Source organism: Eretmochelys imbricata, chromosome 5 (genome assembly GCF_965152235.1).
Source record: "Eretmochelys imbricata isolate rEreImb1 chromosome 5, rEreImb1.hap1, whole genome shotgun sequence".
Taxonomy (NCBI): domain Eukaryota; kingdom Metazoa; phylum Chordata; order Testudines; family Cheloniidae; genus Eretmochelys; species Eretmochelys imbricata.
In genome coordinates, this window is record NC_135576.1 from 60,820,135 (window position 1) to 60,845,614 (window position 25,480).

The window sequence follows — 25,480 nt, forward strand, 5'->3', positions numbered from 1 at the left end:
TTATTAATTATTATTATTATTTGTATTACCATAGTGCCTAGGAGCCCCAGTCATGGACCAAAGATGGAGCTTTGTGGAACCCCACAGAAAATTAGAAAGGGGACAAAGAGGACCCTCCAGAGAACACACTAAAAAGTGATTAGAGAGGTAAGAGGAGAAGCAGGAGAGGACCGAGTCATGGAAGCCAAGGGAAGACAAAAATTCAGGAGTAACAGAATGGTCTAAGACTTTAAAGCCAGAAGGGACAATTATGCTCGTCTAGGCTGATCTCCTGCACATTGCAATCCACAAAACCTCACCCACCCACTCCTGTAATAGACCCATAACCTCTGGCTGAGTTAGTGAAGTCCTCAAATCATAGCTGAAAGACTTCAGGTTACAAAGAATCCACCATTTACACTAGGTTAAACCTGCAAGTGACCTATGCAGAGGTCAAAAACTGCAGCGGAAGGCAAAAACTCGCAGGGTCTCTGCCAGACCAGGGGAACATTTTTTTCCTGACCCCAAATACTGCAGTCAATTAGACCCTGAGCATGTGGGCAAGACCTACCAACCAAATACCTGGAAAATAATTCTCTGTAGGAACTCAGAGACCTCCCCATCTAGTGGATATTTGCTACTAGCAGTCACAGATTGGCTACATGCAATTGTTGGCAGTCTCATCATATCATACCATACCTCCATAAACGTATCAAGCTCAGTCTTGAAGCCAGTTAGGTTGCCCCTCACCCCTATTCTCCTTGGTCAACTTGTTAAAGGTGGCTGATAGGTCAAGAAGGATGAGGATAGATTATTGGTTCTGAGATATGCCTAGAAAGAGGTCTGTCTGTCTATTTCAGTATTTATATAATGTGAATCACTTTCATATCTTGAGGCAGACCACCAAAACCATTCAAATTATTCCCCATTTTAAAATAGCAATGGTTACAAGCAGTCTTTTTAGAGAAAGGTATTCTCTTGGTATTATCCATCAGGTGTCTTCATGAAACAAACAGAAATCACTATTTTCATGATGCCCACAAGTTGCTTTTTTTTAAAGACAAAAAACTCTTTTAGATGTGTGCATAATTATCTACACAACCTCATGTTCCTGTGGTTACAGACCTCTCTTCCTGCTGTGTAACTATTTTATTTTTACACTTTTATGCTTTACTTTATTTAGACTGCAAACTCTATGCAGCAGGGACTAGATCTTCATCTGTAAAATACTTTTGTGGTAATAATATTACTTGTTAATAATAATAATAAAAAAATCAAAAGCTGCCTTGAATACAAAGAGTCCTGCAAAGTCAATTGTTGGAATTTTAAATCTTGTCTTTTGAGAAAAAACTCTGTAGTAGATGAACACAGAATAGAAGCTATTTTCCGAGGCATAACAGGTACTTGCATGGGACTGACCCATTCAGCTACTCTGCCAAACTAAAGTTATTATTATATCCACTCACTGCAGATACGACAAGCACAAAACGTATATATATATTAATCCCAGATAATAGGTTATCATTGTATGAAATACAATTCCAATGAATATGTGTTTTTTTAAAAAAGCTGATGGACATTAAGGCCCTTATACACCAAAAAATTTAAATCTTTTCTGATTCTTTACATTCTATAAAAGGATGTCTCCAAGAGAAAGTAAAATGTAATATTATGACCAGTCTGCCCCATCATCTAGTATGGTAAACAAAGGCGCTACTCTAAACACAAGCATGGAGAGGGAAAGATTAACACATTGACATAGAAAATATATAGCTCAGTTCATAGGAATTCCATTCATGAATATGTACTTTCAACAATGACTAATTCTACTGATTACAAAGCATCAATGTACTAGTCATAGCATCTACACGTTTTTAATATTCTACTCTAACAGACAACTACCCAGAAGAGATAGGATTAATACAATTTATCAGAATGTGCTGTAACTTCATGTGATGTAACTGAACATTTGAACTTCCCAATAAGGCTAAATTTTCACAGTAGCTACACACATTTAATAGTTTTGAGACTTTTTTCCTATTACGAGCTGATACAAATGGGCTGTATTTATCATGACCTACCATAGTAAAACAGTTTGAGCTTGGTGATTCAGATTTATATAATTTCCTGAACTCTGAGAAAGATCCCAAAGATTGAGTCCCTTGAGAATTAATTACATCCATGATCATATTTTATTGCAAAAAAGGTTATGTGCAGTGCTTTAAGAAGATTCTCATTTCACCCAGCTGTAGATTAAAAATGAGGATTTGTTTTAGTCTTACAAGCATTTTGTAATTCATGATATTTCTTTCACCTCTAACCCCAACCCTGAAATCGCTGCCGCATGGAACCTCCTGCAACTTGATTATACTTAATACCATATGTCCACATTTGAAAATCTACGTCTATGAATAGGTAAAATCTGCCACCTACTGGTCAAGCAAATAATTATTTTGTCAGCATTACAGTTAGGATGGTCATAAAGGCAGGAAAATGTACTTATACTTTGTAAAAGCTCAGTATTTTCTTTACAAGGACAAATGGTTATAAGAAATAGTTTTAACAACAAAACTCATTGTAATCATCTGCTCACAGCTCCAGAGTACTAGTAGATTGTAATTACACACACCTGCCAATAAAATCATCTCTTTTGCCAGCATCTTTGTCCCACACAGTAATATCAATAATTCCGCCTCGCTCTTCATAGAGATGAAAGTCAAATTGCTCCCTCCACTGAGGATTTAAAGTTTTTGGCACAATCTGAAAGGAGAGTAAAGAAAGTCATTATTGCATTGTGCAGCCATGTTCTTCCTGAATAGTGAAATTAATTTTTAGATGCTGCCCAGAAAGTCTTATTCACACAATTAATGGCTTTAGTGATGATTTTTTTAACGGAAAAAAAATAAGGCTACTGAACAACCCCATTCCCCTGTTGGACACAGTACCAACCTCCAGAATCTCACAGTTCATCACCATTGAAAGTCTGTAAAACAATGAATTTGCCCTGGGAACTGAACCATTTTTCTCTAGAGTAATGATTCCTCATCTTGAGTGACAGGAAAGTGACAAAGTTGTCTTTCTAAAACAAAACCAAAAAAAAAATTTAAAAGAAGGCCACCTGAAAATGACAAATAGACTGAAATTGAAAGCACTTAACCAGCAACTTCAGTTAACCAGCTTTGCATGATTTCCTCCTCTTCTTCTTGCCATTATAATGTTTGGGGTTGTAGGTTATAATGAATTTGCCAAGCTAATTTTTTGTTTATTCTTAATTACAGGACCAGATGCAAATACTTATTTAAATATGAAGTCTTCCTTTATTGTTGAATTCAGGTTGAAGTATATAGCTTCAATAGTAGACAGCAACACTAGTTCAGGGGTTCTCAAACTGGAGGTCAGGACCCTTCAGGGGTCGCGAGCTGTCAGCCTCCATCCCAAACCCTGCTTTGCCGCCAGCATTTATAATGGTGTTTAAAATATATTTTAAAGTGTTTTTAATTTATAAGGGGGATAGCACTCAGAGACTCGCTACGTGAAAGAGGTCACCGGTACAAAAGTTTGAGAACCACAGCTCTAGTTATCTTTGAGAAGAAGAGGTTATTCACCTTGTGCAGTAACTGCAGTTCTTCAAGATGTGTCCCCCTAGGGGTGTTCAACTTCAAGTATGCATGTGCCCCATGAACCTTTGATCAGAGATTTTAATTAGCCGTGCTTGTTCGGCCCACACGTGCTCCAGACATCCTTATGCCTCGCACTCAGGATACATAGAGTGGCACAGGCAAACTACCCTCAGTTCCTTCTCTGCCATGAATTTCCTTGAGACAACTCTGAAGCATAGGAAAGGAGGGCAGGCAGTGGAGCATCCATAGGGACACAGATCTTGAAAAATCCAGTTACTGCACAAGATTGAGTAAACTCTCCTTCTTCAAGTCATGTTCCTATGAGTGCTCCAATTCAGATGGCTCCCAAGCAGTATCACTGGAAGATGGAGGGAGCTTCAGAGTTGAGTCCAACACTGAAGATAGCACTGAATTAGCAAGCACAGCATATGATCTGGCATCGTGAACCATGGCATAGTGTTTGGAGAAAGTATATATTGAAGACCAGACGGCCTCTCTCAAGAGTGCCATGGAAGCAGACTGGAATCTTGTACAATGGGCTAACACCCTACAGGGAAGTTGAATGTTGGCAGCCTTGTAACAAGAGATAATACATCCAGAAATCCACTTAGAGAGTCTCTGAGTGGAGACTGTGGAGACTCTGGATTTGTCTGTAAATTAAACAAAACGTGGAGACTTTTGAAAAGACTTGGTTCTGTCCAGATAGATGGCTAATGCCCTTCTGACATCCAAAGTATGGAGGACAACTTCCTCTGTGGTCTGGTGTGGTTTTGGAAAAAAGACTGGAATATAAACAACCTGGTTGATGTGGAATTCAGAAGATACCTTTGGAAGAATGGATGCGGTTGTAACAAAATTTTCTCCCTGAAGAATACTGAAAAAGAGATGGTCTTCCATTAAACCACCCATTTCCCCAACTCTTCGGGCAGGGCTGATGGCCATGAAAAAAGCCATTTTCATGGACAGGTGAAGAAGGAAACAGGTTGTCATAGGCTCAAAGGGGGTTTTCATGAGATAATTAAGGACCAAATTTAAATCCCATATAGCAGTGTACTCTCTAATTTGTGGGGAAAGGTCCATCAACTCCTTGATGAATCTTGCTGTTGTGGGGTGAGCAAACACAGAGAATCCCTCAACAAAAGGAATGAAAAGCAGCTGCAGCTGTTAAGTGAATCTTGATGGAAATCATGTAGGGACTTGACTTTATCAGTTCCAACAGATAGTCAAGAACAGTGTAGAATGAAGGAGGAACAGGTGAAAAGTGTCATCGGGTACACAAGTGGTGAAATCTTTTCCATTTCTGAAGGTACGGGTTTCACGTAGATATCTTCCTGCTGTTTAACAGTACCTGTTGTACTTCTGCAGAACAGAAAGTCTCAGACCCTGAAAACCATTAAGTAAACAAGCTCTAAAATGAAGTATTTCCAGGTTCTGATGAAGAGGTGACAGAAGTCCTAAGAAAACAGGTGAGAAATGGATGGCAGTTTCGATGCCAGATGAGACGATTCATATAAGAGTATCAGAATGGTCTCATACAAGGTAGAACAACTAAAATGGTCCCACCTTTGTTGTTTGATCTCAACACAGTCAAGACAAATGGTGTTATAGGATATACACATATAAGGCTCTTCATCCAAGCAATAAGGAAGGCATCCCCCAGGGACTGAGGATCCAGTCCTCCCATAGAACAAAATTTTATGCACTTCCTGTTGGTGGTGTTGGAAAGAGGTCTACTTCTGGGAACCACCAGGTCATAAAAATGTGTCTGAGAACCCACAAGTCCAGTTCCCACTCATAACCTTGAGAGAAATGCCTGTTGAGATTGTTGGCCATGATCCTTTTTACTCCTAGGAGGCTGAGATGAAGATATGATTGGCTATTCACCAGTTCCATAGCTTTCTTGATTTGGCACAAAGACATGGGGATCTTGCCCCACTCCTTGAGTAATGATGTAGAACACTCAGGCCATGTTATATGTCACAATCTTGATGGATGTGCCCCTGATTAATGGAAGGAAGTGGATACAGGTGTTTCTGAGAGCTCTAAGATCGAGGAGAAGAGACGCCTGGGGAGTCAGCAGTTGGGTGCAATTTCTTGCCAGGAGGATCATTTGAGTCTCGTTAAAGTCATAAACCTGTCCACAGGAAGGTAAGATCTGGCTGTTGTAGCAACCAGAGAAGCCCCTCTGAAGTGTATTTATTGTACTGAGGTCAAAGGGGACTTTTCAATATTGAGTTGAAATCCTAGTTTGAAGTACGGGGACATTATTGTCTGTACTGCAAAGAAAACCAGCCCTTGAGCAGCCAATCATTGGGGTAAGGGAAACAGATGATTGCCAGTTGACATTAATGAGTAGTCTTTGGGAATACCCTTGGGGCAGAGGAGAGGCCAAAGGGAAGCACTTGATATTAGAAGTGATCTTGTCCGACTGTAAAAGAGAAATCTCTTGTGAGAGGCATGAATAGCAACATGAAAATATGCTGAAGGTCGAGGGTTGCAAACCAATCCCTGGAATCTAATGATGGAATTGTAGCTGCAAGACACACCATCCTGAAATTCTCTGATTTCACAAAGGCAGACAGGATCCTAAGATCTAATATTAGTCTCCATTTCCCATACTTTTTTTGGAACCAAAAATAACTTGGAATAGAAGCCCTTCCCCTTGTGCTGGATTGGAACTGGTTCTATGGCTACTATGAGTAGGAGAGAGATGACTTCCTGTCTCAACAACAGTTTGTGAGATGGGCCCCTGAAAAGGGTTGGAGATAAGATGGTTGGAGTAACCCATTGTTATAACCTCCAAAACCCATTTGTTGGAAATAATCTGTTCCCAGGCAGGTTGGAAATGGGAAAACTGATGGCTAAAGGAGTGTGTATTCTCAAAATACCCAGCCCCTCAACCAGACCATCATCATGGCTGAGGACAACAGTTGGGTAGTGGTAACAGTTCCGTTAGGTGTCTCTTTTTTGATATCTTGATCTCTTTCTTGGTGGCTCTACAGATCCATGATACTTTGAAAACTAGATAATTTGGGATCTCTGTGTGGTTTGAAATCTACTATATTTTCTTTTTTTGCAGGCAAATATATTTAGAGAAACATGAGTGTGCTCTGAGTCTTTTAAGGTATGTTAGGATTTATTTGTGGACTCTGAAAAGAGCACGAGTCCATCAAAAGGCAGGCCCTTCCACAGTCTTGGACCTCCTTCGGAAAACCAGATAATTGTAATCAGGATGCTCAATGCATAATGACAGTGGTGGAGATGGGTAGAGCCATAGTTGACTGCGTCTAAGAAGGCTTGCAATGACGTCTTTGCTAAGAACTGACCTTCTGCTATGATGGCTCTGAATTCAGGTGTTCTCAGGTGTTCCTCTCAGGGAGATGTTCAATAAAGCTGTTGAATTTACCATAAATGGTGTGGTGATATTTTGCCATCATAGCTTGGTAATTTGTGATCCTGAATTAGAGAGTCACTGCAGAGTAGTTGTTGTGACCAAATAGATTAAGTCATTTTTGGTCTTTGTTGTAAGGCTCATTTTTTGCATGGCCCTGTCTGCCACATTCATTGATTAAAGAATTTGTTGGTAGGTGCGAGAATAAAAACCTCAGAATTTTTGGCTGGCATGGAATATTTTTGTCTGCCCATTTATAGATAGGCCATGCCATGGCAGGGGTCTGTCAGATGGTTTTAGCAGATTCCATAAGAGCCTTATTGACTGGTAATGCAATTTGGCCAGAGACTGTCGAATGTACAATGTCCAAAAGTTTATGTTCTGACTCTTGGATCTCCTCTAAGGAAACTGAAGTGAGTCAGCAACATGTTTAATCACCAAAGGAGGTGGTCGAGGCATTACAGCTTCTTCTGGTGATGACAAAGATATTTGTATTGGGGTGGGGGTGGTCCCCTTTTTGTCACCTCTAGCCTCTTCCTCCTTGAAAGTTTCCTCTTGAGGATGAGGAGGAAGATATGGTCCAGGAGAATCTATTTTTATATGTTCCCCATGGGAGTAGCTAGGAGCTTTCAAAAACTGCTGGAGATAGAGAGCCCAGAGGTCCCAATATGGCTACTGAGGGGGACCATAAGGTAGAGGAGAGGACATCCAGTGTTTGTCATAGTAATGAAAAGGGCCATAAGGTTATTTCTGCTTATACACTTTCCTCTCATGGTGGGTGGCCCAAGAAATGTCCTCTCCATGGTATATTGGAGACACCTAGACAGAGATCTGGGCATAAGAGAAATCATTCATAATATAGTCCAACAGTGAGGTAGAACTAAAGATAAAACCATGTCTACCATGTACAGCAGGTATTGGAGAAGTCAGAGTCACCAGGGAAAGATAAGATCTCCATGACCCAGAAGATCTTGATACTGACAAGCTAAGTTTCCTCTAACCTGTGCAGCTGCATAGCTGCCTATTAAGCTCCTTGCAGGGGCTCAGGGCTGTGGCTGAGAGAGGCGCCTCTCCCTGCTGGCCCCAACACGGACCTGCCACAGCAGAGAGAGGCTCCTCTCCCTGCTGGCCCCGACACAGACCTGCCCCGGACTTGTGTGACCTGGGGAGAGGCGCCCCTCTCCTGGCCCCAACCCAGCCCTGACACGGACCTGCCACTGCTGGGAGAGAGATGCCTCTCTCCCCGGCTCCCGAGCCTAGGTGCTGCTGCGGGGAGAGAGAGCTGGGGGGAGTCCTCTCTCCCTGCCATAGCCTCCAGGCAGCCTGCACCCCAAACCTCTCATCCCCGGCCCCACCCCAGAGCCCACATCACCAACCGGAGCCCTCACCCCCCCTGCACTTCAACCCTCTACCCCAGCCCTGAGCCCCCCTCCCACACTCCGAACCCCTCAGCCCCACCCGAACTACATGAATTTTGTTATGTGCACCAATACGGAGGTGATGTTTTACACATCACCTCCGTATTGGTGCACATAACAGAATTCATTCCTCACATGCATGGGAAAAATTAGAGGGAACACTGCTAACAAGTGCTTGGTACCCATTAGCAATGGGGACTCCAGTTCTTCAGAAACAAAAAGACCATTGGAGAATCTGAATTCTTGCGGTGCTGAATGTATCTGAGCTGAGATTAAGTGAGGCTCCACAACATCCAGGGTCAATACTAATGTTGTTGATTGCTTTGCCGTTGTCTGTCTCAATCTGAGGGTGCTGATTGTTTTGGAGGTGCACGTCTAACAGACAGTGCCAATACCAAATATTCTGATGTTGTCTGGTGCATTGGTGTAGCAGACTGGGATCTCAGTTTGGGTATAAAGGTGGATGTTATCAGCCTTCTAGAGTCAGAATGCTTGGGGTCTGCAGATGGTACTGGTTTCTAAGAAGCAGATTTCTTGGGCTTTCTGCTCAGATCACGTTTCACTGGTACTGAAGCATGCTTGGTACCATGGTTGTCAGAGGAACTCAAAGCCTTGATGAGCTCCTGGTACCAGAACTACTAGGAGCCTCAATAGTACCTATTCCAGGACCTTAGGTTTTCTGGTGTGACTGAGATTTCTTCAAAGAAGGATCTCTGGTGGGAGACTCAGAACTTCTCTTTCTTGGAGCCTTGTCAGAACCTTCACCCTTATACTGCGAAGGTCTCTGTCACCTTGACACAGAGGTTGATGGGGTACTAAGTGCACTTGAAGGCTGATGTACAAGAGGGTGCTCCAAACCCAAGTCCGAAGCTGGTATCAGGGCTTCCTCTTTCATAAGATGCCAAAATTCAGTATCTCTGTTTCAATTTCCAGATCTGCTATTAAAAGTAGTACAGATCTTACACTTGGATAGTACATAGGTGTCCCCTAAACAGTACAGGCATAGCAAACCACCTTTGCTAACTGGGGTGGACCCCCTGCCGGAAAGGCAGTGCTTGAAGCCTGGGGACCTTGGTATAACAAGTGATAACGACCCCTGATAGCTGCCCCTCAAAGTCCTGGTCTACACTATGAGTTTAGGTCAAAGTTAGCAGCATTAGATCGATTTAACCCTGCACCCATCCACACAACAAAGCCATTTTTGTTGACTTAATGGGCTCTTAAAATCGATTTCTGTACTCCTCCCCAACGAGGGGATTAGCGCTGAAATCGACATCACCGGGTCGAATTTGGGTTAGTGTGGATGCAATTCGATGGTATTGGCCTCCGGGAGCTATCCCACAGTGCTCCATTGTGACTGCTCTGGACAGCACTCTCAACTCGGATGTAATGGCCAGGTAGACAAGAAAAGCCCCGACAACTTTTGAATTTGATTTCCTGTTTGGCCAGTGTGGCGAGCTCATCAGCAGAGGTAACCATGGAGTCCCAGAATCGCAAAAGAGCTCCAGCATGGACCAAACGGGAGATACTGGATCTGATCGCTGTGTGGGGAGACAAATCTGTGCTATCAGAACTCCATTCCAAAAGACGAAATGCCAAAATATTTGAAAAAGTCTCCAAGGGCATGAAGGACATAGGCTATCACAGGGACCCGCAGCAATGCTGCACGAAACTTAAGGAGCTTAGGCAAGCCTACCAAAAAACCCAAGAGGCAAACACCCACTCAGGGTCAGAGCCCCAGACATGCAGCTTCTATGATGAGCTGCATGCAATTCTAGGGGGTGCCCCTACCACTGCTCCACCCCTGTACGTGGACTCCTGCAAGATGGGGAGTCTCACGCAACAGGGATGAGGATTTTGGGGACGAGGAAGATGATGAGGAGGGGGAGGGTGAAGATAGCACACACCAGGCAAGTAGATAAACCGTTCTCCCCAACAGTCAGGAACCAATACCCTCCCAACCTGGGCTCCCAGACCTTGAAGGCGGAGAAGGCAGCTCTGGTCAGTGTACCTTTATAAATACAATACACTGTTTAAAAGCAAGCATCTTTAATGATTAATTTGCCCTGAAGACTTGGGATGCATTCATGGCCAGTACAGCTACTGGAAAAGTCTGTTAACGTGTCTGGGGATGGAGCGGAAATCCTCCAGGGACATCTCAATGAAGCTGTCCTGGAGGTACTCCCAAAGCCTTTACAAAAGTTTTCTGGGGAGGGCAGCCTTACTGCATCCTCCATGGTAGGACGCTTTACCATGGCAGGCCAGTAGCACATAATCTGGAATCACTGCATAACAAAGCATGGCAGCCCGTGGTCCTGCTGTTTGCTGGCATTCAAGCAACATCCGTTCTTTATCTCTGTGTTATCCTCAGGAGAGTGATATCATTCATGGTCACCTGGTTGAAATAGGGGAATTTTATTAAGGGGACATTCAGAGGTGCCCGTTCCTGCTGGGCTGTTTGTCTGTGGCTGAAAAGAAATCACCCCGGCTGTTATCCACGCAGTGTGGGGAGGGGTGAAGCGATCATCCCAGAGAATTGGGTGTGGGGGCGGTTTAGTTGGGTTTGTGCTGCACGTTAACCCAAAAACATCAGCCCCTCCTTTTAAATGGCCAATGTGTCTTTTTCAATTTTAATCTTCCTTTTTTTTCCTCCCGCAGCTGCAAATGTTTCAACACTGCAACTAGCATCTCCGTCCCAGGGGCAAGCGCAGATAAGGCGGCGAAAAAAACGCACTCGCGATGAAATGTTCCCTGAGCTCATGCAGTCCACCAAAATTGAAAGAGCCCAGCAGAATGCATGGAGACAGACAATCGCAGAGTCCAGGAAAGCACAAAATGAACGCGACGACAGGAGGGACGCGCAAGAGGATAGATGGCTGGAGCAACAGGAGAGGTGGCAGCAGCATGATGAAAGGAGGCAGGATGCAATGCGGAGGCTACTGGAAGATCAAACTGATATGCTCCGGCATATGGTTGAGGTGCAGGAAAGGCACAGACTGCCACTCCAGCCCCTGTGTAACCAACAGCCCTCCTCCCCAAGTTCCATAGCCTCCTCACCCAGATGCCCAAGAATGCTGGGGTGGGGGGGCAGCTCTGGGCACCCAACCACTCCACCCCAGAGGACTGCCCAAGCAACAGAAGGCTGGCCTTTAATAAGTTTTGAAGTGCAGTGTGGCCTTCTCCTTCCCTCCTCTTCTCATCCACCACCCCACCTGGTGCTTCCCTCCTCCCGCACCCCTCCTGGGCTACCTTGGCAGTTATCCTTCTATTTGTGTGACGAATTAATAAGGAATGCATGAATTTGAAACAATGACTTTATTGCGTCTGAAAGCAATGATCGAAGAGGGGAGGGAAAGGCGGTTGGCTTACAGGGAAGTAGAGTGAACCAAGGGGGCGGGTTTTCATCAAGGAGAAACAAACTGAACTGTCACACCTCCTTACCTGCTTTTGCAGGTTCTGGTTCTGCATATACTGCATGATAATGTGTGAGGCATTTACAATGCTCATAACAGCCGTGGTGATCTGAGCGGGCTCCATGCTTGCCGTGGTATGGCGTCTGCAGGAGAGAAGGGTTGCAGGGGAAGCGGTGGTCGGATGACCAGTTTTGCAGTCCTACTGCACCATCTGCTGTCAGGACACAACAGCTGAGCGGGCTGCACGCTTGGTATGGTGAGACAAGAGCAGCCAAGCAGAGTTGCAGCAGAAGCGGCCCTGTGAGACCACCAGGAGAGCAGAGTGGCAGCGGAAGCAGTGGATGACAATGACGACGGTTAGCAGTCCTACTGCACTGTCTGCTGAAAGCAGTATGGGGGCCGCATGGAAAAAAGGCGCAAAATAATTGTCTGCCGTTGCTTTCATGGAGGGAGGGCGACTGACAACATGTACCCAAAACCACCCGAAACAATGTTTTTGCCCCATCAGGCATTGGGAGCTTAACCCAGAATTCCAATGCGCGGCGGAGACTGCAGGAACTGTGGGATAACTACCCACAGTGCAACACTCTGAAAGTCGACGCTAACCTCGGTACTGTGGAAGCACTCCACCAACTTAATGCGCTTAGTGCATTAGTGTGGGGACACACACAATCGACTGTATAAAATCGCCTTCTAAAAAATCAACTTCTATAAATTCGACCTAATTTCGTAGGGTAGACATACCCAAAAAAAGAGGGGGAAGAAGGTGTGAGATGAAAAAAACCAGACAGAAACAGAAAGGGCGCTTATGCAACTAATAATGACAAATAACTTACTAGACTAGACTAAACTAAACTATACTAAGTTACAGTAAAGGTGAACTCCAGGAAAAAATTGGGACCAGGTAAAATAAAGTTTCAGTCTCAGGTCATCAGGCAGTTGAGAAGGAACGGAGAGCGGTCTGTCTGTGAAGCTCACACATCCACTCTAGACATCCTCAGTCCAAGGTACGAGGAGGTCTAAAGTGGATGTGTGAACTGAATGGGCTCTGTTACTGAAAATCTCAGATCAAAAGCATATGTTCACTGGGCCCAGAGGAATGCTATTCAAAGAAGAAACATATAATCTATAAACCGAGCCCTCTCTAGAGAAAAAGAAGCAATCCCCTCCATCATAGCTTAATCGTAGTGATTAACTCCTGTACTGAGCAGGAGTGGATATTGGCCCAATGTCTTCTGTATGGGGCAACTACTAACTTCAACAAAGGCCACAAATTCCACTGGATTTATCACTAGGAGTCTTACAGACCTTTGAAAGAACTAAAAAGTACATTCTTTAATCATTTTTAGTAGAATTAAATATCCAAAAGTTAACATTAAAGTATGGGTGAAAATTTGGTTTCAGCGTTTTGGTTTGTACATATAAAAATGTGTCAGCTTAGAGATGCCAACAATTAAAAATAAATAATATTCAACAACTCTGTATAAAACAGGTGGCAATTAACTTTGTTAATTCTAGCCTCTATGTGGGATTGGATGGATTGGTGAGTTGTGGGAGATGCAAGAGGATGCAGGAAAGCTGATTTCACCCTACTGATTCTATGATGAACAGACCTTCAGACATCTGAAAAGCTTTATGGTATCCAATAAGGAGTTCATGACAACACAATGCATAGGTATTATAATTTCAAAATTTCTTATAATTTAAAAGTTAATCATAGAGTCAGGGAGTGAAAAGGTCAAAATAAGAAAAGAGTCCATCATCCATATAGTAATTATGGTTCAAGCCCAAACACTAGCATAGTAAAAATAAGGAACATTCATTCCAACTGTATTTACAGAATGAAGACACTAAGTCGGAAAAAATATGGAAATATGTGAAATATGGAACAATTGAAGACAATTGGCAGTTTCTAAAACTATACAGCATAATCATATTGTCCCTTCCCATCAGTATTGCGTCATTCACTTAGGAACTACAAAAGTGAAGGCTGTTTGTTTCAAGCAAAAAACCCAGGGTATGGAAAAATGGTACTTGAAAAAAGTATCTAGATAAAAAAAAACAAAAAAACCCAGGAAAAATATTCCCTGTGGGGGTTTTCTAAAGGAAAAAAAAGGTGGTTTTGGCTGCTCTATTAGGTCTTTATGTCATCCTTTGTTTTGCTCAGGCTGGTCAAAGCAAACATTGCATTAAAAGATTACTTTTTAGACATGTAACACAGAAAAGTAATTTGTTTTACTCTTCAAGCTGAAAATATGTTGCACGTTACTTTATCTGAAATGTTTGAAAAGAAATTATTTCATTAGTTTCTTTGGAACCATGTTCGACACAATGTTCTTTCCAAAAAAATATGTGGTGTCTTCTGACCTCTGTTGGTCCAAACAATGACAATGTAGCTATTAAGCTATATCGGATTAGATAATTCTAAACTGTCTAGTCCCCCACAGTCTGAGTTTGTGAGAAAAACAGTTTGAAAAGATAAAGAGAAACATTTTTTTTTGGGGGGGGAAGCAACACAGAGCTCATATGGACTATCCTGTCAACTAAACAAAATACAGTGCTCATGGCCATGCCTTCCCACTCCCCCATGCCTTGCTCCATTAACCCCATCCAGCCCCTCGCTATGCGGACCAACACCTTTCACCCCCCCGGGCCGTGCCCCAATACCCCCAGCCAGCCCCTCACTTTGGAGGTCGACCCCCCCATCCCTCCAGCGCCATGCCCCATTGCCACAGTCCAACACACCCGCCCCCGCGCTATGCCCCATTGCGCCCGGCTGGCCCATCACTCCAGGGAGGTACTCAGAAAACAGGGGCCTGACGAGCTCAGCTTCCTACACCACCCTCTCCTCCACTGCTGCATGCCAAATCCCTGAGGTAAAATCCACCCTTGGAAACAAGGGCTCGCTCAGCTGAAGGGAGTCCACCTATCTCAGTAGAAGGAGGTGAGTCCAGTACCAGAAACCACCTTTCCAGAAGCAGCAAGCAACCTTCCCTCACCTTCCTCCTGCACAAGTTATTGCTTGCTCCTCTCCCGGCTTCCTCCAAACACTGAATGTAGATTTCTAAGATGTAACTGTCTTCCTCTTTGGACAGGAGGCAGGCAAGCCCCCAAATCCAAACCAATAGGAGCAGCATCAAGAATTCACCCTTTTCCTGCACAACTCACACCCCTCCCATCTCCAGAATACTGACTTTCTGAGATAAAAAAATCTTACCTCTTCAATAAGCCAAGACAGCTCCTCTAAAGGAGGAGTAAGAAGTAGGACTGAGTGGACTTGTAGGAGCTAAAGTTTTACATTGTTTTATTTTTGAGTGCAGTTACGTAAAGATAATAATTCTACATTTGTAAGTTCAACTTTCATGATGAAGAGATTGCACTACAGTATTTGTATGAGGTGAATTGAAATACTACATATTTCTTTTGTTTATCTTTTTTACAAGGCAAATATTTGTAATAAAAATAATATAAAGTAAGCATTGTATACTTTGTATTGTGTTGTAATTGAAATCAGTATCTTTGAAAAGGTAGAAAACATCCAAAAATATTTAAATAAATGGTATTTTATTATTTTATAGTGCTATTAAAACTTCAATTAATAATGATTAATTTTTAATCACTTAACAGCCCTAGTTTTAATCCTTCCTCACAGCAGCCTGGAAATCTGAGCAATTAATTAGGACAATAAAAAAGGAAAGGAAAAATAAATTAAAAAACCCAAAACTGTGCTGTTACTTGCAGTCAATGTCCTGTAAGGATAGATGTCGTAAGTGGGTGACCAGTTCCTACGGTACACCCAAACACACAAACCAGATTGGTTTGATCTGCAGGTGCTTAAGTCCTATGCAGATGGAAATCACTTTCACAGGCATCAACAACCCCTGCAATGGGCCATAAGAGAGCCCGGCACTGGCGTAATCCCTAGATGAGAGTTTGGGGAGTAAATGTAAACTCCTGGGCATGTTACCATAATATTGCTGTATTTGGCATATTGAAAAATAAAATAAAAATTACTTCTTTTTCCAATGCTTCATTTTCTTCATCCACATATTTACCTCAATTTTAGTAATAATAAATGACAACTATACAAAGGTTCTAGGTGCTGTAAAACCTAAGCAGTAATACAACAAAATTCCAGAAATTAAGTACGAACACAGTTAAAAGAAGTTACCTTACTCTTGTACTTCTGATGGCCCAGCCGGAACTTCACATAGGGATCACTCAATCCATTTGCATCCATGGCCTTCAGTTCACATCCCTCTATCAAAGTGATACTGACTATTCCTCTCCAGAGCTGAGATTTTCTGTGCATGTCTGACAGGCGTAAACTCTGGGGCTGAAACTTCAGGTTAAAGAAAAAACAGATTCAGTTAAAATATGCAAACATTTCTTTTGTAATTTATTCTTCCAGCATTTATTGAAACATAAGGGAAACAAACTTTTCAAACTATCGGAAGATTTTTGGGGCTTTTTTATAAATCAAATACAGGGCCAAATACACAAGTAAAATAACCTCTCTACCCCTACTCAAGATCCTCCTCTTTATTCATCAAAGGATCGCATTAGCTCTTTTGGCCACAGCATCACATCGGGAACTTGTGTTCAACTGATTATCCACCACTACCCACAAATCTTTTTTTGGAGTCACTGCTTTCCAGGATATAATCTCCTCCCCCGGCTATAATTATGCTGCAATTAAATAAATATTTTAAGATCTGATGAAGAGGAATTATATGAACGAGTGAACTGAAAAAGGAATGCCAAAAATATTATGGGAGATGAAACCTTGATTACAATAGTGCAAAGCACTATGTGAAGCAGGAAGGGGCGGAAAAAAAGAGGACTACAGAAGAGGAGGGAAATAAAGTTCAGAATGACTGTGTAAATGACAACAATCTGCAGTCCCTAAAATGATTCTTATACCCACAAACACTTGACTATTATGCAAAAACACCGGGGTGGGGGGGCAATCTTACAGAGGCACCATTTTATATTCTCAGCAGACATCCCTTTGTTGATGTCTATGTAGGTCACTTCCTAATTTGACCATTACTTGATATTTAGAAACAAAACAAAAAATTAAAAGCTTAATTAAACTTTTAAGTACAACTACTAGTGGATCTACTAGCCACATGTGCCAAAAGGGAATTTAGAGAACAGCCTCACTGGTTGTGGAAAAATCCTTGTATCCTTTTTAAAACATAGCTCCTGATTACAAAATGTTCTCTCAAATTTGTTCTTGATATCTTGTTTTCTCTCAGAAATTCTGACACAGACGAAGAGTCCTTATTTGCAGTAGTTTGATATGATTGGCTATCCATAATTTAACCTGACATTTCAAGATTCAGTAAAAGAAGCATGCCACAAAGTGTACATGCATCAAAGGAAATATTTCCACTGTCAGAATTCCCTCCTGCCTACTTGTAGTATTATATAATTCTGAAGACTTCTCTGCCATCTTAATGATAATTCCCATTCTGATTTACAAAGCACATCACCACATCAAGTAGTTCTAGAATTAGGGTCAACAATAAAGGACAGTCATTATATAGTCTTTGTCTTCTATCCAGTACAATACAACAGTATAGTGTAAATGTCAGAGAGAAATTAGCTGTGTTTGAATATTTCAGTTAGTGATGTAACTGCTCTTTTCACACGTGTTACAAATATTGCAGAAAGTTAGTATGTTTTCACCAAAGTGAGTCTATTGACTAAGTTTAGTGCATGTTCAATCTCTGCAAAGAGAAAATGGAATTAAACTTCAACATATATTTGTGCGTTTTGGTAACATCAATAGTGCTCTTCCATTCAAGAATTCCAGGACTGGACTAAAGTGATTATCAAAACCATGTGGACACTTGTACTTAAACCCATCTGAACTTGTGAAACAGAGAGTGAACACTGAAAACGTTAACATTTACACAGAAATATTACTTACCTGTTTTGATAATTAACCAGATAGGCTCTCTTCTTCCACTCACATTTAACACAAATATAAGCCCTACTGAATTTCTTGTTGTCTTTTTAAATATTAGTGTGGTAGCCACTATTCTCAAGCGTTTTGCTCTGCTATTGATTCTTACCTGCTATCATCCCAGTAATTTTTCTGTAAACATCATTTATTGCTAACAAATTGACATCTAGATGTGGATATTTTATGAAAGTGAAAATTCTCATACTTTACAGATTAAAGTACTTTTAAAAATTATCATTCCCCTCCCACTTCCAAATTATACTAAATTATTATTGCAACATATTAATCATTTTCTGAATTAAGAAATATCACACAAATCAGTGTTTTTGTTTGCTTCCATAATCTTAAAAATATAATGTGCTATTTCCCATTTTTATTCTCAGCTCATGAAGCCTCATGCAACACTGGAAGCTGTGCCTTCATTCTAATAAGGGAAACCATTTGACAATGCTGCCAACATTGGGAAAAAGTAATCAGTGACTACACACTTAAACATCTTGAATCAGGCATAAAATTATCACCTCATCCAGCCACCAGTTTCAGCCTTTCACTTTGTACAAACTTAGACTTGTTCCGGAAGTGCACGCAACATTTTAAAAAAATCAATAAGATGGGCAAAGCAAATGTTGCATTGTTACCGCAAATACTTTTTATAAATTATAATACATGAAAATGTATATTTTAGACAACATACACAATCCTGTCACTAAGTTCTGACACAAACTGTGGCTGTAATGCAAGTTGAAATTAAGTGCATAATTTAATGTTGTAAATGGAAAGGAAAATAAATATTTAGGAACAACATTCGTAAATATTCATCCTTCTTTTGGCAATAAATGTCATAACTATTTTACCACAATTTGTAGGTCTGTTGAATCAAAAGTAATTTCCAAACACACACTGCAGCATGCCAAAATATTTTTACTGGGATGCTGCTAATTAAAATAAAAACTTGCTATAATTCAAAATATTTCTAGCTGAAGTGATGGAGAATGGTCTTCAGTCTCTTTTTTATTATACCAGCTTTGTATACTGTAGTACTAACATGATAGATAATATTCTTAATGGACCACTACCAGAGCTCAACAACTTTTCCTTGGCAACTGAAGGTGAAGGAGGGAAGATTTTTTTGAACCCATAAAGTTTGCTACTTCAAACTACAGACTGGAACTAAAAAATTATACTGACTACAGACCTAATTAAGAGCAAAGGCCTTCTTTTAGAAGACAATTTCCTATCTTCACATTTTCCCCTAAATTTTACCAGTACACCATGACATGACAGAGAAGAGCTGATAATTGTTAAATAACTACTTTTTTCCATTATGTTTGACTAAACGTGCAAGATAATCTGTTACTGCACCTTTCCTTAAATTAAGGCACTTAGAGGGTTTTACTGATGTGTTTTAATGTGTCATTAATGTATCAAATTTAACTATGCCCTCCAGATTTAAGGCCCAATCCTGCTTCAGTTGACGTCAATGGGAATTCTGCTATTGATTTCAATGGGAGAAGAGCAGGCCATTACTGAGATGAAAATAATTTTCAGGTTAAATGAACAATATTCCCTTCCAGGGCCTTATTTTGGCAAGTTTTTGCTATAAGGTATTGTCTTGCATTAAAATTCCTCTGCCAAACTGATGATGATAAGAGTCTTACATAAAAAAGCATCAGCAGCTGGATTCTTTTCTTGGCATGCAAACTGTGCTTAATTGCACTTAGCATGTTAATTAGACACTCATGAGAGTGCAAAGTGCAAGTGGTATGTATAGATGTAAAATAAAGCTGTTTATGGAAAGACAGAATGATGTCACTGATCACAGCAAGCATTGGTTGGTTTTCCATCAGAAATGCTGATTCAATGAAATCAAAACATTCCATGGGAATGTGCAGATTCAGTCAAAACTTTTGATGAAAATCAGGCAGATAGGCAGGTTTTCTGCCTGTTTGTCTGCCTGCCTCCTAGGACTCCCCTGCTCCTCAGCAACCTGTCAGACAGGTTGCTGGGGAGTCAAGGTCCCAGGGCTTGCAAACCCTCAGCTCCTTGGCCGCTTACATGATGGGTTACCAGAGAGCCCAGGCTTCTTAGCGTCCCAACTACCTAAGCAGTATGACTCTCCCTGAGGAGTTGGGTAGCCCCTGGGAGCAGGATGAAAAATTCTGTTTTGGCTCTCGAAAAACAGATTTTTTTTTTTTTAGAATTTAGCTCCCATGAAAATTTTCGAATATTTGAATTTTTCTTCTGATTTGCGATTAATATTTTCCCCCCAATTTTTCCCAATGGCAGTTATATTGTGTTTTCCATCCAGCTCTACTCATCATATTGGACAGCCAGTACCTTCAGTGGACTCCTCAAGAATTTGCCAAAAACTACTCACATGTTCAAAGTTAGGCACTTGCTTAATCACTTGAGGGTACGTCTACACTACAAGAGGCAGTGCAGCTACACCACCATAGCACTGTAGTGTAGATGCTTGCTACAGAGATGGAAGGGGTTCCTCCATCTCTGTAAAAAGAAAAGGAGTACTTGTGGCACCTTAGAGTCTAAGGTGCCACAAGTACTCCTTTTCTTTTTGCGAATACAGACTAACACGGCTGTTACTCTGAAATCCATCTCTGTAGTAAATCCATCCCTTGGAAAGGCAATAGCCAGGTTGATAGAAGAATTCCACAGTAGCTGCATCCCCTGTATTGGTTAGGTTGACCTAACTACATTGCAGAGGGCATACAATTTTTCACAGCCTCCGGTGACATAACCAGGTCAGCTTAAGTTTTAGGTGTGTACCAGTCCTTAGTCAGGGCCTTTAAGAATGTTTGTAATATTATAAAGTAGAAGTCATTATCAAGTCAACATCTGGCAACTGTTATAAGTTACCACAGACATATCCTATTCAAAGCTTAAAGAAAAACTGTGGTAATCGCATAACATTGTATTGTTAGTGCTGAAAGATTCAGACTTTTTAATGGTAAACACAAGTTTGACTTCTATAATGGTTGTTGATAAACAAATATTCTAGTTTACCCACATCTGGATATGTAACCTGGTGCAGACATTGCACACTGCATGTAAGGCAACACTATCATTTGCCAGAATTAAACTGAGACCTTCTCAGTTGTTTGTTAGGAGGCTTAGAATCATAGAATATCAGGGTTGGAAGGGACCTCAGGAGGTCATCTAGTCCAACCCCCTGCTCAAAGCAGGACCAATCCCCAATTAAATCATCCCAGCCAGGGCTTTGTCAAGCCTGACCTTAAAAACTTCTAAGGAAGGAGATTCTACCACCTCCCTAGGTAACGCATTCCAGTGTTTCACCAACCTCCTAGTGAAAAAGTTTTTCCTAATATCCAACCTAAACCTCCCCCACTGCAACTTGAGACCATTACTCCTTGTCCTGTCATCTTCTACCACTGAGAATAGTCTAGAACCATCCTCTTTGGAACCACCTCTCAGGTAGTTGAAAGCAGCTATCTTTAGCAGCTTACTTTAGATACTGATGTTAATCATTCCTATACCAGTGCTTCTTAAGCAAAACTAGCAGAAAGGGTGGACATACTGTATTTGCATAAAACCAGCCCATTTTCTGACTCCAGCATAGGAGGATTTAGACCACAGTTCCAATAGCAATGAATTGCACTTCTCTCTCACTTCCAACATCCAGGATGACTATTTTGCTTATTTCTAAATCATTACAACTCCCTGCACACAGTCAGTTATTTGAATTCCATGAACTGTCAGTTAACCATAGTGGATATGGAAATTAGAATCATAGGACTGTAAGGGACCTCGAGAGGTCGTCTAGTCCAGTCCCCAGCACTCATGGCAGGACTAAGTATTATGTAGACCATCCCTGACAGGTGTTTGTCTAACAGTTGTTCTTATGCTGGGTTATGTGCTTTATCCTTACACTGGTCCAATCATTTTGGGTCTGTAACCTGCATGTGAGGTAGGGTCCCCTGCTGGTCATGCCAGAGGCAGAAAGAATAAAATATATTTTAACAGTCATATGTGGGCCCAGCCTGGAGGTCCCTTTCAGAGAGTTTTTCAAAGCATTCTATGACTAGTAAATTGGTGAACTTCAGCAAGAATAAACGGAATAGCTTTATGTCAGATATCTTCTCAGTTGAGAAGCTAATTGGATATATTTGGATTTACTTTACAATATTGTAAATCCAACTGTAGAAAACGTATTCATACACAAAGGAATAAGGAGGGATAGTTCCCTGGACATGCCTTTCTCAGAGAAGAGAAATCGACAGATCAGTCAACATTTTCCATTCTCTATTGAGTTGGCGTGCCCAATGACTAAATTATTTGGTGCAGACAGTAGTAAAAATACAAGAGAGGAGAACAGTAAATGAATACTAACAGACAAAAAAAGAGACTATATTGTCAGGATTAAGGCAGAACCATGGCTTGGAGCATCATATTCCTGAAAAATTCTGTGTAGGGCAGCTTGTATGGTCAGCTTTCATGTTTGGATGTTGCCCCATGTTGCCACTTTGCATACTATCTTTCCTGGACATGCTGGCCTTCTCTACTAAGAATGTGGCCATCCATCTAGGACTGGGCTTTGGGTCCCTAAAGTGGGATTAAATCCCTGATTTTGTAAATTGAATTCACTCAATTTTATATCTGGTAGAAATGACCTTTTGACCTCTGTCAAAGATGAAAGTAGAGAAAAATCAGTTTAGACTTCTTGAATCCTGTTTAAGGACAAAATGGCAAGAATAAAATATTGTGAAATGGAAAATTCCCTTATAAATTGACTCCTCTGTGTCAGCAATGCCATGAAAAATGCAGCAGTAAGTTTCCAGCTAGATTGCTCCCAGCTCTGAGACTGTGTGTGGACATAACTGCTGCTGGGACATCTAGCATAATAGTAAGAAAATAAAGTGACATCGTACATAGCCTGGACTAGATTCTCAATGGGTGTAAATGATTAGTGGGCCTGTGAATGCCTGCAGTATAGCACTGAGTTTCCTGGGTGGATTCACCTATTCTGCAGTTTAAGGAATTTGAATATTTGAAGCTGAGTGATGAGGGACTACTCCCCTGGAGTACAAAAGTTTGATACAAGAAGATATATGTCCCATGAGGGTACTGACTTTAACACCAAGAGAGAACTTCTTGTAGGAAAAGGTGGAGCACTATCTTGTGGTCCACATTTTTTCCAGAACATCAGTAAATTCAAAAGTTTTATGTATTGCTCAGGTATCCTGGCCCCACTGAAGTCAGTGAGAAAGGATTTTACCCCAAAAGCACATTCATCACTTACTTTGATAGACAGGGAATTGGTAAAATGCATAAAATAGCACAGAAGGCCACTAAAGATAGCGCATTCATTACTGCTTTTTAGTCTGTCTCTCAGTAAAAGAATAGTAATATCTTGCAATTTGATGATATTGCTGAAAAATCTATATTCAGATGTTGGAACCTTAAAGCAATCTCTTGAAACACTGCCTGGTTCAGAGATCATCCCACTGAAAGATGTTTTCCAACTGAGTCGATCTACTTTTATGTTTAGGGGGGCCCTTTATGTGAGTGGTGCTCAGGAACACAAAGTGTAAATCTATCTACTGAAAAAGCGACACAGGCTTCCAGTCTGTCCCCATCTCCACATCAGACCCTTCCTCACTCTCTGCCCTGTCCTTAAGAAATTGTCCTACTCTCCAAAGATCATTTTTATACTTTTTCTCACTTCTGATTCTCCCACCTGTGGTTACAAGCCAGACTGTTGGACTCCACCCAGTCAGAGGTAAAACTTCAAAAGCAAATTACACTTGCATTGTCCTTCAAGGGCTGGTAAACAGGCTAGATGAAGCTCTCGACCCCCTTCTTGCATAGATAAAAGCAACTTCAGCTTGAATTAACCCCTTGTATTCATATAGCAAAAACTACCATAACAAACAAATGGATGGGACATATAATATTCATAAAGTATTACGGGCATCCCCATATCCTTCATGAGAGTGGACTGCATTTTTAACTAAAATACAGCTTTGTTAAAGAAATAATCATGAGGAAAGCCTTTAGCTTTTCCAAGTCTACACAAAGAAAAAAAATCCCAACCAATTGCTGAATGCAGGTAAAATTACATCATCTGTTTTTTAATAATAAACTTGGATCTTAAATGTGTACATTACATCTCGCAGTGAGAGTAGTGTCTGTAAAGTTAGCAATTATTAGTGTGAGTAAACACTAATAATCTAACATTTTGCAACAGAAACTCTTTTTTTTTTTTTTTTTTTTGCAGATTTTTATCCCCTTCCTGTTTCTTATTATGATCAGATGATGTTTGGTTTTGGGCAGATAACACATTTGCTCTGAATGACATATAAATCAATACTGAAGTTCATTTACTGTTTCACTGGCCACAAGCTTACTATTTATCCTTTTGATTTCAAAACTAAACACAACACATTTTCACATTATGTGAGTGCCAGAAGTAATAAGATTTCATTTGGGGGAAAAAAAAGCCTATTATTGGCAGTATAGCTGAGAAAGAAAAAAACCTCATCAACGGAAATCAAGACGAGGAAAATAGTGAGTGGGTACTTAAGCAATGGGAATGCCGCATCTTGTACAAAAAGGATAAATACTACATTAAAAAAAAAAACAATGCTACTCATTTCTCTCTATGATTATTACTTCCTTTGGGCTCAATAATACAGAGGAGATATTTTTAATTCTTTCCAGATAGCATTGCACTGTATAGGAGTATAAAAAGTTATAAAGGCAAAGGATTAAGAGATGCAAATGAGACACTCATTGATCGTCGGACAACAGTTTACTAAGGGCCTCGGACGTCATCTTCCCTTTGGATGGAGAAGGACTGGAAATGAATCTATTTTTCCAATACATTTTCATAACCAACCAATTCAAGTTGATGTTCTTTGTTCATGAAAGTTCTAGTTATATTAATAGTTGTATCACAGTATTTTGTGCTGGAAAGAACTTGAAAAGCTATTATTGTTCATTTTACCACATAGACATAGTGCTGACTCTCATAAGTACAAATTATTACAATTAATTACTGAAAAACTATTTTTAGAATGTTTTAGGGAGTTTATAAAAGCAATTCATACCCCACAATCTGTAAAGCCAGATTCCCTTACTATAGGTGCAACTATAAAGACCTTGGAGGGTTAAAAATGTACTTAATACATTTTAGATACACCTAAAAGTTATCTCTAATAGCTTTTCTAACAAATCATATCATGATCTTAGGGTCTGATATCTCAAGCTCCTAGGTCCACAAATAAGTACTGTGTCCCACTGAAGAGGGGGTGGAGCAGAAGATTTCCCTCCGACACAATAATATAAAGTATCTATTTCCAGACATTCCTTAAACCTCAGTGATACTTCATTTAATACTGATCCATCCCGCATCTCAGATTATTGCAATTTTTGGAAGAAATTCTATATTTGTGAAGACAAGAAAACATCTTTAGTACAGGTTGCTTTTTTTAATTTAAAAAGGCAGCTGTTTGAAGTTGCTCAGAGGTTTGCAATTGTAGAAATAGTACTGGTGAAGATGGATTAATGGGCAAAGTGCAAGTGAAATGGCCTAAGATGCACAATAAATGCAGTTTATCACATGGATATGCAATTTATCACCTGACTATCACCATCATATATGTGTTAGAAGCACCTCTATGTATATGAACTCCAGTGAATCTGGCTTC

At 40.8% G+C, this 25,480-nt stretch overlaps 1 protein-coding gene across 1 annotated transcript in view; it reads right to left on the reverse strand.

Moving 5' to 3' along the window:
• MCTP1 (multiple C2 and transmembrane domain containing 1) overlaps positions 1–25,480 on the reverse strand; it is a 440,685-nt gene that overhangs the window by 183,043 nt on the left and 232,162 nt on the right. The window contains exons 7-8 of the mRNA XM_077816331.1: positions 15,993–16,163; positions 2,609–2,739 (exon numbers count right to left, since the gene is read on the reverse strand). Coding sequence (XP_077672457.1) covers positions 2,609–2,739; positions 15,993–16,163 — 302 coding nt within the window. The remainder of the gene's footprint in view (positions 1–2,608; positions 2,740–15,992; positions 16,164–25,480) is intronic.